Here is a 13,510-nt window from a genome sequence, read left to right on the forward strand (position 1 = left end):
AAGAAAATTATATTTCAGGCAACTCTAATAAACAACACAAAAAAAGTAGAAACTACTGGTCTACAATAATTTGTCATACTTGACCCACTCATATTAAATCATGCTGCTTTCTTCTCCTAAAGATGGTCATCTGTTTTTACATATAGCCAGGTGAGGAAAATCTAAGTGTCTGCTCAACACATACAAGGTTCACCAATGAACATATATAATAAACAGGATAAAGTGACAACAGTTAATCAGATTTGTTTTTATGCTCTGGTAGAAGGCTCGTTTATATGATGATAAATCACTTACTTCAAGTTTCAGATTACAGAATACTGACCATCAGTTTTCCCTCTAAGAAAAAGGAAAATGCTAAAATTTCACAAGTAAAAGTGAAATGCACCTTTCACAACAGGAGACTTTGACTTTGTGTGGAGAAACACAAATTTTTCAAGGGTACTTACCAACAGTGGTCACAGGAGGCTGGGAAGGGTACTGGGAACTTGTTGTGGCAGGATATGGACCACCAGCTGGGTAAGGACAACCTGGGTAACCACTAAAGAAAAGAACAAAAAACATTAAACATTAAGATGACCCAACACTACAGTATTTTTAAGGACCCCATTCAGGAATTTAAGCTTGATATATGCTTGTTTTACCAGTTATTGAATTTATAGTTTTAGAGTTACAGGTATTTATTCAAGTAAAGTTCTACGGAAATTCCATTAATGACACTGGATTTACTAGTCTATAGGGAAATGATACTATTTAATTTTCACCTGTGGCTCGTTGGTAACCTTTGCAAATATCTAATGTGAAAATACTCCTTAAGTAGTGTAAAAAAATTTTCTTCTCACTCTATGGATAATTTGTGTTATTCTTACATTTATATCAATGCCAGAAGGAACTTTCCTTAAAGGTATTCTCCTCTAATCTCCTATCCAAAAACCTCCTATCTATAAATATCATTTACAACATACTTGACAAATGATCATCTTTCTCTATTGAACACTAAACATCATTTTAATATAACTTCTAAATAATAGTCTAAATTTGCACTTTGGAAGATTACTCGAGTATCTGAAGACTCCAAACACTCAAATATTTGAAAACTTCTAACATTTTTCTTTAGTCTTCTCTTCTTCAGGTTAAATGTTCTTAATTCCTTCAGCCATCCTTCACAGGACATGATTTTCACATCTAACCATTTTCCTCTGAAAGCTCACTAGTTTATCAGTGTTTCCCTTATAATACAGAAGAAAAGTAAAAAAGGATGATTACTAGCTTCCTGTTAGTTGGACAATAAATCTTGATTAATTCTACTTTAGCTACAATTGTCGGGTTTATGATATTTGCAATTCTGATCAACATGCCTTCTATAAGTCCATTAAAATTACTGATTAAAAAGAGCTAGCCTACAGCTCTGGAGCAAAAGCTCTTTCCAAGTTCATGGTCAATAATACTTTTTTCAGTGCAGTGGTTTGAAGACTCCCCTATTTGTACTACCAGCTCACACTTTATAACTTGTCCCCAATAAAAAATTTTGTATGTGACTTGCTGACTAGTCAATGTAATCTTGGTGCTCTCTTATCTATCAGTTTAAAAGCAAAATCAAAAAGGAAAAATGTTAAGCATTTCTGTTCACAGTGGACACATGATGGAGGCTACTGAACAGTACTTTTATTTCTAGTCTCTTAGTAATCCATGCTATAATGTAAGGAAATACCATCAATCTTACTGAAATTTCTGAATCTACCTTTTTGAAAACTGGAGTAACTGCTCTTTTCTGGAGTTTATCCCATTTTGCATACCTTTTCAAAGACAATCTGTGATCATATTGCTGAATTTTTCAGTAACTTGGTATAAAACTCTTCTAGGCCTACAGATACTAACTTCAGAGAACTCTGTTTATTTAGTTAGTTCAATGTCCCCTTCATGGTTATTCTCCATGTTCAGGGTTAATAATGTTTCTTAAGTAAACAAATAATTGGGTAGTACAATTTCTGATCCTTGTAGATTATTAATCAATTTGTGCTACATAGCAAATCTTTTTCAAAGAGATTTTTTTTTTAACTGGTCAAGTGAGGCAGTGGGAGTCAAAGAGCTTTTTGACCTAAGTGTTTTTAAAAAGAATTTTCCTATACTCTTATGTTCCTGTTTCTTTATGTACCCCTTCAAAATTTACTATTTATTGTATTCAAGATACTGTTTCCTCATGCTTGAGGTAATAACTAAGATATGAATCAATCTCTTCCCCATGAAAGCTATTAATTAAAACAGGACAAGATCCCTGTAAACAATTCTGATAGAAGGAAATAACAAATGCTAAATAAAAGTTCAGGAGATACACAGTAGAAAAGATCAGTTAGAGATCAGGGAAGGTTTTGGGAGATCTGGACTACCTGTGAAAGTTGTACCTTCATTCTCTTCAATTCTCCTACCCATAACCCTATTTTTTCCAGCCATACTAGAGTGTTCCCTATTCTCTCCTGGAATTTTTTTGGCTTTCGCACCTTTGCTCACAGAAAATGACTGAGCTGGGCTTGGTAACTGGCAAGTTTCCTCTCAGTTATAAACTATCATGACTCTTTGCTGCTCCCTTAATGTCTAATTTTTTTTTTTTAAGGTCATCTTCATAAACCAGTTCTTTCAACTAAGAAGTTGTCTCTAAGCTCTCACCTCCAAACCAGATGTGACCTCTCCTTTAGAGCTCTGTTTATTCATTACAGCACTTACCATTTTCTGTCTTTTCTGGTATCAGCAACTGTTTCCTAATAATCTTAATATATGCTTGGTAGTACATATACCAAAACCCAACAATCACTCTGATATACCTTTTAGTTTCCTTGTGTACATGCTGCAGGTGCCACAAAAAACTTTTGAAAGATCTTAACATTTGGAAGTGAACTTAAAAATCATCTAGTCCAACTTTCTATAGCAACAAGAGACTATCATCATAAAAGTTTTAAGATAAAGAATCTTCTTTTATTAATTAATTCTATTGATTTATTAATTCTACTTTGGGATGAAAGAAGAAGAGAAAGGTTCTGAGGCTCTTCTGCCAAGACCTTGCATATACAGAAAGATACAGATGGCAATTTAAATAGTTACCTTTTAACAACTCATCAGCATGTTATGTTTTGAGAGTAAAGATTTTAAAGGAAAAAAGCATTATATCTCTGGAACACTTTTACGGTTATCTAAGACAAGTAAGTAGGATTTATATTTCTGTCAGTATTTTCAGCCTTCATTTTTACCTACAAGTCTCTCTTAAATGGCTTTATTGTTTATAAAGGCTTGTAATTTTAAGGCGTCAGACAGGATTCCATTTCTAGAACTTAATCAGAAAATTTAGGGCCTCAAGAAAACTAAAACTTATAACCTGCTTATATATTACTATCATAGAAATCTTTCCCCATTGTCCCTTACAGATGTTCTTCTAGTCTCTGCTTACCTATCTAAAGTAACAGAATGCTTACCACCTTTTAAAGCTGGTCCCTCAAATTAAGAAAGGCCCAGAAAAGAAATAACTTTGCTAAATTAACATTCAAGATCCTGGATATTATATATGTACATACACATATTTATCTATGACAGGTATTCAGGAAATCTGGCAGCATTTATCTGTGAGGATTATGACTGGGTTATATGAAGCTAAGAAGAGTTAGCATAGTTAAAATTTTCTTGTTAATTGTTAGAGCAGCTACAAATCTCATTTTGGCATCAGTATATGCCAATCTTGCATTTTAAGTTGGCCCAACAACCATCTTTGGAAAGTATGTCTGGATTACCACTGACACATGTACATATTTCAAACATAGGTTAAATAATTATTTTTCATTGACTTTTTAGTGTGTGTTATCTAAAGACTGATTTCAATATTAATTTACCTATGTTATTACTAAATGGATAATAAAGGTTGATAGTACATGTGGTCTATGAACTGAATAAATAAATATGGGACAAGTCTGACCACATGATATGAACCATTAAATGGTTCCTTGTAATTTAAAGAAAAGATAAGGTGGGTTTTTTTTTTTTTTTTTTTTTTTTTTTGGAGACAGAGTCTCGCTCTGTTGCCCGGGCTAGAGTGAGTGCCGTGGCATCAGCCTAGCTCACAGCAACCTCAAACTCCTAGGCTTAAGCAATCCTACTGCCTCAGCCTCCCCAGGAGCTGGGACTACAGGCATGCACCACCATGCCCGGCTAATTTTTTCTATATATATTTTTAGTTGGCCAGATAATTTCTTTCTATTTTCAGTAGAGACGGGGTCTTGCTCTTGCTGAGGCTGGTCTCGAACTCCTGACCTCGAGCGATCCACCCGCCTCGGCCTCCCAGAGTGCTAGGATTATAGGCGTGAGCCACCGTGCCTGGCAAGGTGGGTTTTTTTTTTAAGAGTATAAAAATAATTTTCTCCTTGGCTGAATTCATTATAAGTAGTATTCCATTAACTTTTCAGCTATCTGCACTGGATATACAAAGTTCTTAAAAGGGAAGTAGCAAGGATTTTAAGGTCCAAAACCAATAAAGGTCACTGTCATTACCAACCCCCCCATCCCTTTCCTCTCTGTCAAGAAAATGGAGCTGCATTTCTCTAGATTGGAAAAAACTCCTTTCAAACCACATACATATACCATAAAATTCTACTAATAAACCAAGTTTTACCTTTCATTAAATGACAACTAAATTTATTTTAATGCCCTAGTTAGTATTTTGATTCTAGATCTAATAGAATTTCTAATAAAATTATTCAAAAGATAATTTTTCATTACCTGGGATTGGGAGGGTATCCAGATGGGTATGCAGAGATTCCACTTGGCATGCCTGGCATGTAGGAAGCTAAAAACAATTTTTTAACATTTTAAAAATAATATGCATAGTCCTGAGTAAGCTGGCTATTGAATAAGATACACCACACTGTCAAACCACAGCAAAATTTTATACAGTTAAAGAATCCAAAGCTCAACACCAAAACAGAACACCCCACCTTCACATACTCTCAAATCATTAAACATGAGTCACAACAGCACTCGTGACAATACCAACAAGGAATAACTGGCAAACTGGTCAACCTGATCAGGGGTAAAAGTTCTCGAGGAGTCAATAACCTGAGACAAGAGCTGGTTTAACTTGGAATTTAGAGAAGGTAATTCTGGCCTCGTTTGGTCCAAGGTCAGTTTCTTAGAAAGTGACCTCTTTATTATACCTAAGAAATCTTTTAATATTTCTTTTAGGACTATGTTAACCAATTAGCACAGCTGGTTTTGTTGGCTTGTTTGAGGACTTTAAAAGACTTTAAATTACTATGAGAAGTCCTATACAAAGCTTATATTCATCTAGACAGGTTAAAAATACAAAACAAAAGACTGGAAATACTAGGGAGAAAAAAGATTACAATTCAGTAAGCTTAAAAAATGCTTTATATATTCTTCAAAGAGAACACAAATGACTTAGAACAAGATCAGTGGTGCCAAGAGGCTAATCAACATAGAGGAAGAAAATGAAAAGAAGTTAATTTTGGCCTAACTGGACTTGTTCTCAGAATCAGTTTTTCCTCAGTGAAACTTTTTTCACTGAATACAATGATGAATTAGGCCTTAATCCAATTAATAAATATTTTAGTACCTTCTATGTGACAGGGGGATTTGCTGACCAAAAAAAAGAAAAGAAAAAAAAAAAAAAAAGAAAAAGAATCCTTGGCCTCACGTTGCTTAGAGTTTAGCTGGGGAGATAAATAAGGAATAATGAAGAGGGATAAGTGCTGTGACAGGGTAAGTACAGGGTAAGGGTAAGTTAAGTGCTTTATATGAGATCATCCAGGAAAGGAAGCTCATCTAAATCTAGCAGGTGGGGATAAATAAACATGATCTAGTAGAGGATCGATACATGAAGGTTTGAAGACAAGAGAGGTGGTGCCTTCTAGGGCACAGAATGCAAGTGGGTGGGAGAAGTATGCTGGGCTCAGATCAAAAAGGGCCTTAGAAGCCATTACCAGCATTGTTGAGCATACATCTCCAAGCCCCAGAGTTCATAATCTTCTTGTTGAGATGAATCTATAGATATCATAAGTAAATTTCTTAAGTATAATGAAGCTAGGATGATGTTTAATAATAATAACTCAGAAAGGAAAAACACTCTCAAAATATCACAACTGCTAGATTCCATAAAACACTGTTTCTTCCCAGGCCCAAAGCACAGTTGAACATCCTTATGAAAAGATGAGGTCACTATTAAGTGTCAGCAACATACAGTCAATTACCACCCTCCCATGCCAGTTTCTCTCTCATACATACAAACCACCACCTCGTATTTATAAGCAATTTCCTCATAATTATAAGCGATTTTTTATTTCTAAGATTCTGAAAAGCTAGTAATTCCACTAAAGCCTCCGAGTTTTAATTTTGGGAAACAACATATTCTTTTGGATCCAAGACTGTCAAGGAAGCAGATAATAGGGTGAAGTAATTTTAGAGTTAGAATAAAATGGGATACAATATATATTCCTAATACATGGGGTTACTGTGAGGATTAAATGAGAATGTTATACGAAGTACTTAGCTTTGACTCATAATTACCACTCAATAAATGTTGATTATAGGCCGGGCGCGGTGGCTGACGCCTGTAATCCTAGCTCTGGGAGGCCGAGGCGGGTGGATTGCTCAAGGTCAGGAGTTCGAGACCAGCCTGAGCAAGAGTGAGACCCCGTCTCTACTAAAGATAGAAAGAAATTATCTGGCCAACTAAAAAATATATATACAAAAAGATTAGCCGGGCATGGTGGCTCATGCCTGTAGTCCCAGCTACTCGGGAGGCTGAGGCAGTAGGATCGCTTAAGCCCAGGAGTCTGAGGTTGCTGTGAGCCAGGCTGATGCCACGGCACTCACTCTAGCCCGGGCAACAGAGCGAGACTCTGTCTCAAAAAAAAAAAAAAAAAAAAAAAAAAAAAAGTTGATTATTACTGTTAGTTGTCAAAAAATGAGGTATAACTGTTTTTTGTTTTGTTTTCAGACAGAGTCTTGCTCTGTTGCCTGGGCTAGAGTGCCGTGGCATCAGCCTAGCTCACAGCAACCTCAAACTCCTGGGCTCAAGCAATCCTTCTGCCTCAGCCTCCTGAGTACCTGGGACTATAGATGTATGCCACCACACCAGCTAATTTTTTTTTCCTATTTAGTTGCCCAGCTAATTTCTTTCTATTTTTAGTGGAGATGGGGTCTTGCTCTTGCTGAGGCTGGTCTTGAACTCTGACCTCAAGCAATCCTTCTGCCTCGGCCTCCCAGAGTGCTAGGATTATAGGTGTGAGCCACCACACCTGGCCTATAACTATGTTTTATGTGACTCAGCTAGCTCAGAAGCCATCTTGGGAGGTCAAAACTGTTTTGAGTCATGATAATAATAGAAGTGTATACAGATATATTTTTTTCTTTTTCTTCGGGGGAGAGGACAGAGTCATGCTCTGCCACCCCAGCAGTGGTGTCGTCATACCTCACTGCAACCTCTAACTCCTGGGCTCAAGTGATTCTTCTGCCTCAGCCTCTCAATTAGCTGGGGCTACAGGTACACGCCACTACGCCTGGCTAATTTTTCTATTTTTTATTTGTTGTAGAGACAGGGACTTGCCGTTGCTCAGTCTGGTCTCAAACTCCTGGCCTCTAGCGATCCCCCTGCCTTGGCATCCCAAAGTGCTAGGATTACAGGCATGAGCCACCATAGCTGGCCAAAGTGTATAATTTTTCAACTGTAAGATAATATTTATTTAAGTACATATCCAAATTTCTGGATTATTTCTTGGTGTATGGGGAGGATGGAATTCAAGCTTTCATTTCTTTAGTTATATTTAAGAATGTAGTATATTGGCTAAATGTATGAAATGTATTAAAACGGGAATGGATGGCCAATAAATTGGTCTCTTTCAGTAATTTACTTAAATTTGCTCTGTAGTGTTTAAGGTGACTTACAGTGAGTACAAAATTGAACAGCAATAGTGACAATAGTGTGCTCTCTTTTCAAAATACTATACTTCCAATGTCAATGTAAAACGGGAAGAAATTTAGGGAAAAAAATGTTGTTTAGGAGAATACCTAAATTTCTGAAAAGGGTTACCTTTGTCCTGAGTGGTCACTGACTATATTTTCTGAGCAAATAAACAAAAGCAATGAGACCAGGAAAGATCTGGTATTTCAAACTTAAGCAAGATTCTCTGCTCTTGGGCACTAGACTCAACAGAATACTAAGATGAAGACAAATTTCTGTTCCAAAAGAATCACCAGTGTTTTCATTAAAAGAGATGCTAACCCTAAAACCAAACTTATTCTGGGAAGGTAGGGAAGGAAAGGGAAATGGGTTCAAAAAGTTCCTTCTGCTAGATTCCCATTCAGCTTGTAAGTTAAGATGTTCTTCAAGAAAGAATGGTTAAAAAGGAACAGTATAATTTTCAGCAGAAGAAAAAATGAAAGCTCACATAATTTGTCTTATAAGTAAGTTCGGTTAATTATAATCTTGAACAAAATTTACAAAAAAAATCACTGCTCAAAACACAATCAAATCAATACAGATTTAGTCAAGTCAAAATAAGTAAGTACAACCAACTTCTGAATTATTCAGGGTGATTTTAAAGTATCAGTAAGAATTACTCAAAAATATAGAGATAATATATATTAATTAGGGGAGAACTGATATTGTCTCCATGCCCCCACCACTCCACACAAGGTAAAATCAGGAATTGGCTGTACTAAAGAGGAGAAAGCTGGGAGCTAGAGGTCCAATTGTGTATACCCAGAATAGCTGGAATGGGAATGATTTAGTTGATCTTATAATTAACCTTATCTACAACACTGATCCTGGAGTTGCAAAGGGAAAGGAAAGGTCAGACTACCTTTCAAGTCATATCTGCTCACAAGCTGATCAAATGATGCTATTCTGAAGCATGCATAATTTTAAATATTCTAGCTCTATTCCAGCATTCTTTCTTCCCCATTTTGAAATCCAGCACACCCATACGTAGATTTCTACCCACAAATGGAAGCCCAAATGCCAGTCTTGGGTGGGAATCTGTACATGCAGATGAGGGGCCTCAGAATACCTCCAAAAAATTCACTAACGTGATAAGCTAAAAAGCAAAGTGAACTCATTAAAAATAATTTTTGTAAGACTTTGTTTACATGAGTTTTCAAATCAAATCTTGGTTCTACTTACTATTTGGTGGCCCTGTTGCCTGGTATGGTGGATAGGATGCTGAAGTAGTAGGACGAGAGAAGACTGGAGGTTCATCTCCAAATACCACAATCATGACCTGAATAAGCCCCAATAAGTCTGACTGTGGCTAAAAAAAATGAAAACAAATTCAAGTCAGCTACAGAATCATTTTTCAGCAAGAAGGAAAAGTTTGGCCATTTCTCATCAGTTTTCAACTCAGCTTGACAATATTCTTTGTAGGACCTCAATCATAAAAATTCCATTTAATAAAACTTATTTTGATAAAGTTGAGTGTTTTAAAGTTGAGCCTTTTTTACAACAAGGCTCTTGCTTCATGTATATAAAAACAGCACTAGTCAAAGCAGCATATTGCAAAATTCAGATAGTACTGTCCTTTTGATTCTACAGAGCTAACCAAAACCTATTTTATTGCCAATGGACAATTTAAACATACTGGTACAAATTTAAGGATGGATAGAAGCAGCAGTCACAGTATTATTTAAGGCCTTTATTTTTATTTTTCTGAGACAAGGCCCCACTCTGTTATCCAGGTTAGAGTGCAGTAGCATCATCAAAGCTCACTGCAACCTGCAACTCCTGAGCTCAAGCGATCTTCTTGCCTCAGCCTCCCCAGCAGCTGGGACTACAGGCGTGTGCCACCATGTTCAGCCAATTTTTTGTAGAGACGAGGTCTCACTACGTTGTTCAGGCTGGTCCCAAACTTCTGGCCTCAAGTGATCTTCCGCCTTAGCTTTCCAAAGTGCTGGCATTACAGGCATGACCCAACACACCCGGCTCAATAATTTTAAACTGTATGCTGGACATTGTTCATGAAAAATTACAGAGCATCTATACATTATCTCCCTCCAGCAAGGGTTCATCCTATCCTGTGGCAGACAGATATAGTGAGAATCAACTCAGTAAAATCAGGGACTGAGCTGACCCAAGGCTGGTTTTTTTTTTTTTGAGACAGAGTCTCACTCTGTTGTTGCCCAGGCTAGAGTGCCATAGCATCAGCCTAGCTCACAGCAACCTCAAATTCCTGGGCTCAAGCAATCCTTTTGCCTCAGCCTCTCGAGTAGCTGGGACTACAGGCATGCGCCACCATGCCCGGCTAATTTTTTCTATATATATTTTTAGTTGTCCAGCTAATTTCTTTCTATTTTTTTTTAGTAGAGATGGGGTCTCACTCTTGCTCAGGCTGGTCTCAAACTCCTGAGCTCAAAGGATCCACCCGCCTCGGCCTCCCAGAGTGCTAGGATTACAGGCATGAGCCACCGTGCCCAACCAAGGCTGGGTTTTTTGTAAGGCTCATTATCTCTCTGTATTCCCCCTCCTGAGAGTATTCCTCCATTGGTGCCAACTAAGATCTTAGGATGTTTACTTTTACCCTGTTCCTTGATAAGGTTCTGAACACCAATTTCTTCTTCAACCTGAGACTGCTGAAAATTTGGCTGTTTTTCAGTAGCTTTCTGTTTAGCATTTTAGCATCTTGTCTTTGAAGCTTAAGAATTCAGCATATCTCTTAAGGTAGGGAAACTCAGAGTATCTGACTGACGTTATCTCTGTGTGGCTTCCTTTTCTCCCAAATCTCAGATCTTAAAGTCCTGGCTACCTCGGTAGATAGAACTGAAACTTTTGTCTTTTCAGCCCTGTGAGATTACTAGAAATCTGCAGGCTTCCCTGCCTGCTAGCTAAGGCCCTCTGCCCAGATTCTCAGTCTCTCACCCTGCATCAAGAATCAGTAAATACCCCTGAGGAAAAGTTTTTGGCAGAATGCTGGCTCATCTCTTTGCTATTCCCTTCTCTATAGAATCTTGGCCCTTTAAGTCTTGACTGTCTCAAGAGCTTTCCAAAGCCTACCAACAGGTATCATTTGTATTTTCTCTGCCTTTTCTAGTTATTTTAGGTAGGAACACTAGTCTGCCACAGTTACATCACCAAAGGCAGGAACAGAAGTTCCCTACTATTATTCTTGACAGGAATGCTTTAAGTAATGAGATTTGAGTTCTACAAATATATCTCCCACCACTGGGATAGTCTTTTTTAAATGCATTTCCCACTATGTGAATCCTGTCTACTTTCAAAGGTTCAACTCAAGCAAATAAAAGTGAATATGAGTATTCTGTAAATTATAAAGCTCTATGCAAATCTAAGATATATTTCTTTTTTTTTTTTTTGAGACAGAGTCTCGCTCTGTTGCCCGGGCTAGAGTGAGTGCCGTGGCGTCAGCCTAGTTCACAGCAACCTCAAACTCCTGGGCTTAAGCGATCCTACTGCCTCAGCCTCCCGAGTAGCTGGGACTACAGGCATGCGCCACCATGCCCGGCTAATTTTTTCTATATATATTTTTAGTTGGCCAGATAATTTCTTTCTATTTAAGATATATTTCTTTTAGAGAGCCTTTTCTAATTACCCTCAACTCAGTGATCAGTCCATTATTTGAACTTATCTTTCCTTAGAATCTTCCTTGAGTGTTAACAAAAAGCAGGGGCTAGGGAGTGAAATATATAAAATACACCTAATTCACAAAACACTATTGATACTTACATGTTTCCATTCATGTAGGTAAGGAAGATATATCTTCCCATTTGCGTCAACATGCTTTCCTGTTTTAATAGTCATTGAACTAGTAGGCTTAACAAAACAGATAGGGGGGTTATATGGGTATGTGTCCAGCAGCCATAGGCATATTGGAATATTATATGTATTACCTGAGAAAGAAAGAGAAACTTGTTACTCTATTTTTGTTATTTTTCAATTAATAGCTTAATAGGTAAGGAAGAGAGAGCTACAACTAAGCAACACTTAAAAAAACCACAACAAATATTGCATGTTTCAAAGTTCTATTTAAGATCAGTTTCTTAAATTTTTAGTTTGTAAAATATATCAGCAGTACAAAGAAGCTAACTGATCAGTACTTTGCCAGTGCCTGCTTGCTGCTATAAAACATTCTTTATGAATTATCTTTTGACTCAATCTATTATTTGCTACTTGACTCATCATTTCAGTTAATAAGGCTTGCTGGCAAGAGAAACGGAAGGAAGAACATGGATTAAGGTGCCGTATCAGAAAAATGGTACAATAAGCTAGACTTGAAATTCCCTTGCCAAAAGCCAGACTATAAAACCCAATTCAACTGTCAAACATATGTTGATTGGTGTCCACATTGTAATCAATGCATATGGCATTTTCAGTGGTAGTTATTCAAAATCAATGTTGTCATCCCCTTCTCTTTGCTTTATGTAATAGCATCTGTCTCAGTTGAGAAATCTGACTATACATAGTCAAATTAAACAGTGTTTCAAAGGATCCAATACATTTAATATATTAAACATAAATTACAGCCTTTTCTTACTATGCTCTAAGACCAAAGTCCCAAATAACTATTTCAGTCACCTAACATAATTCAGATACATTTTTTTCCCCTTAGAAACAGTTTCACTACATATAAGTATGTATATATAAATTTCACCTAAAGACATCAGATATTTGTGGGACTCTGGATTTTTTTTTAACACAAATTACTTCTACAATGAACAATAAGAAAAGCACCAATAGAACATATGCCAATACATAAAACATATTTCCAGCACCTGGGATTCTTTGATTTATGAAAATGAAGAACTTGCCAGAATAACTTAGGCTTATGGACTCTACTCTATGAACAATGGTTTGAGGGAACAGAGGAGGTTTATACACATGCACACCCCATACCTATTTCCCTCACCAGAATTTATTTCCTGAGGGCAAAGGCAAAGTCAGTAATCTTGAATTTCACTCAGTTGTCCCAAAATTTATCATACTTGCTTTATACAATGCTGATGCTCAATTAAGTGTTTTTCCCTCTGCCTGGAACATGCATCCCGTCATGAACGGTTGACTCATCCTTTAATAGCAAGCTCAAATGTCACTTCCTCTGTGATAGTCCCATGTGACCTTGTTCTCCTCTGCAATCTCATAGCACCTTTTCATTTTATCATTCTATTGCAGCTATAGAATAGTGTAAATATCTATTTACTCCTTCTGCTTCCCCTATTACTGGGAGTTCCTCCAGAAAAGGCACATCCTTTATTAACCTTTGTATCTATAACCCCTATCCCTACTGCTTCATGCATAGCAGGAACTGTGTGAAATCAGTGGGTAAGTTACAGGGACATAGGTCTTAGTCACAAGGAATAATTAACAAACAGTAACAAACAGAGCTGTACAAAAACAAAATGGTCTCTTATGAAACCGAATCTTTATCACTGTAAGTATTTCAGCAGAGGGTGGATGACTGGCTGAAAGAGATGGAATTATCTATCATCAGCATTATCACCAACATCATAACCA

The 13,510-nt window shown here is 37.0% G+C and overlaps 1 protein-coding gene across 3 annotated transcripts in view; it reads right to left on the reverse strand.

Moving 5' to 3' along the window:
• Positions 1-13,510, reverse strand: part of TSG101 (tumor susceptibility 101) — a 36,027-nt gene that overhangs the window by 11,834 nt on the left and 10,683 nt on the right. For all 3 annotated transcript variants that reach the window (XM_045557651.1, XM_045557653.1, XM_045557652.1), the window contains 4 exons: positions 11,726-11,889; positions 9,176-9,302; positions 4,756-4,822; positions 447-538 (listed from right to left, as the gene is read on the reverse strand). In XM_045557651.1, coding sequence (XP_045413607.1) covers positions 447-538; positions 4,756-4,822; positions 9,176-9,302; positions 11,726-11,889 — 450 coding nt within the window. The remainder of the gene's footprint in view (positions 1-446; positions 539-4,755; positions 4,823-9,175; positions 9,303-11,725; positions 11,890-13,510) is intronic.

The sequence above is a fragment of the Lemur catta genome, chromosome 7 (assembly GCF_020740605.2).
Source record: "Lemur catta isolate mLemCat1 chromosome 7, mLemCat1.pri, whole genome shotgun sequence".
NCBI classification, from domain to species: Eukaryota; Metazoa; Chordata; class Mammalia; order Primates; family Lemuridae; genus Lemur; species Lemur catta.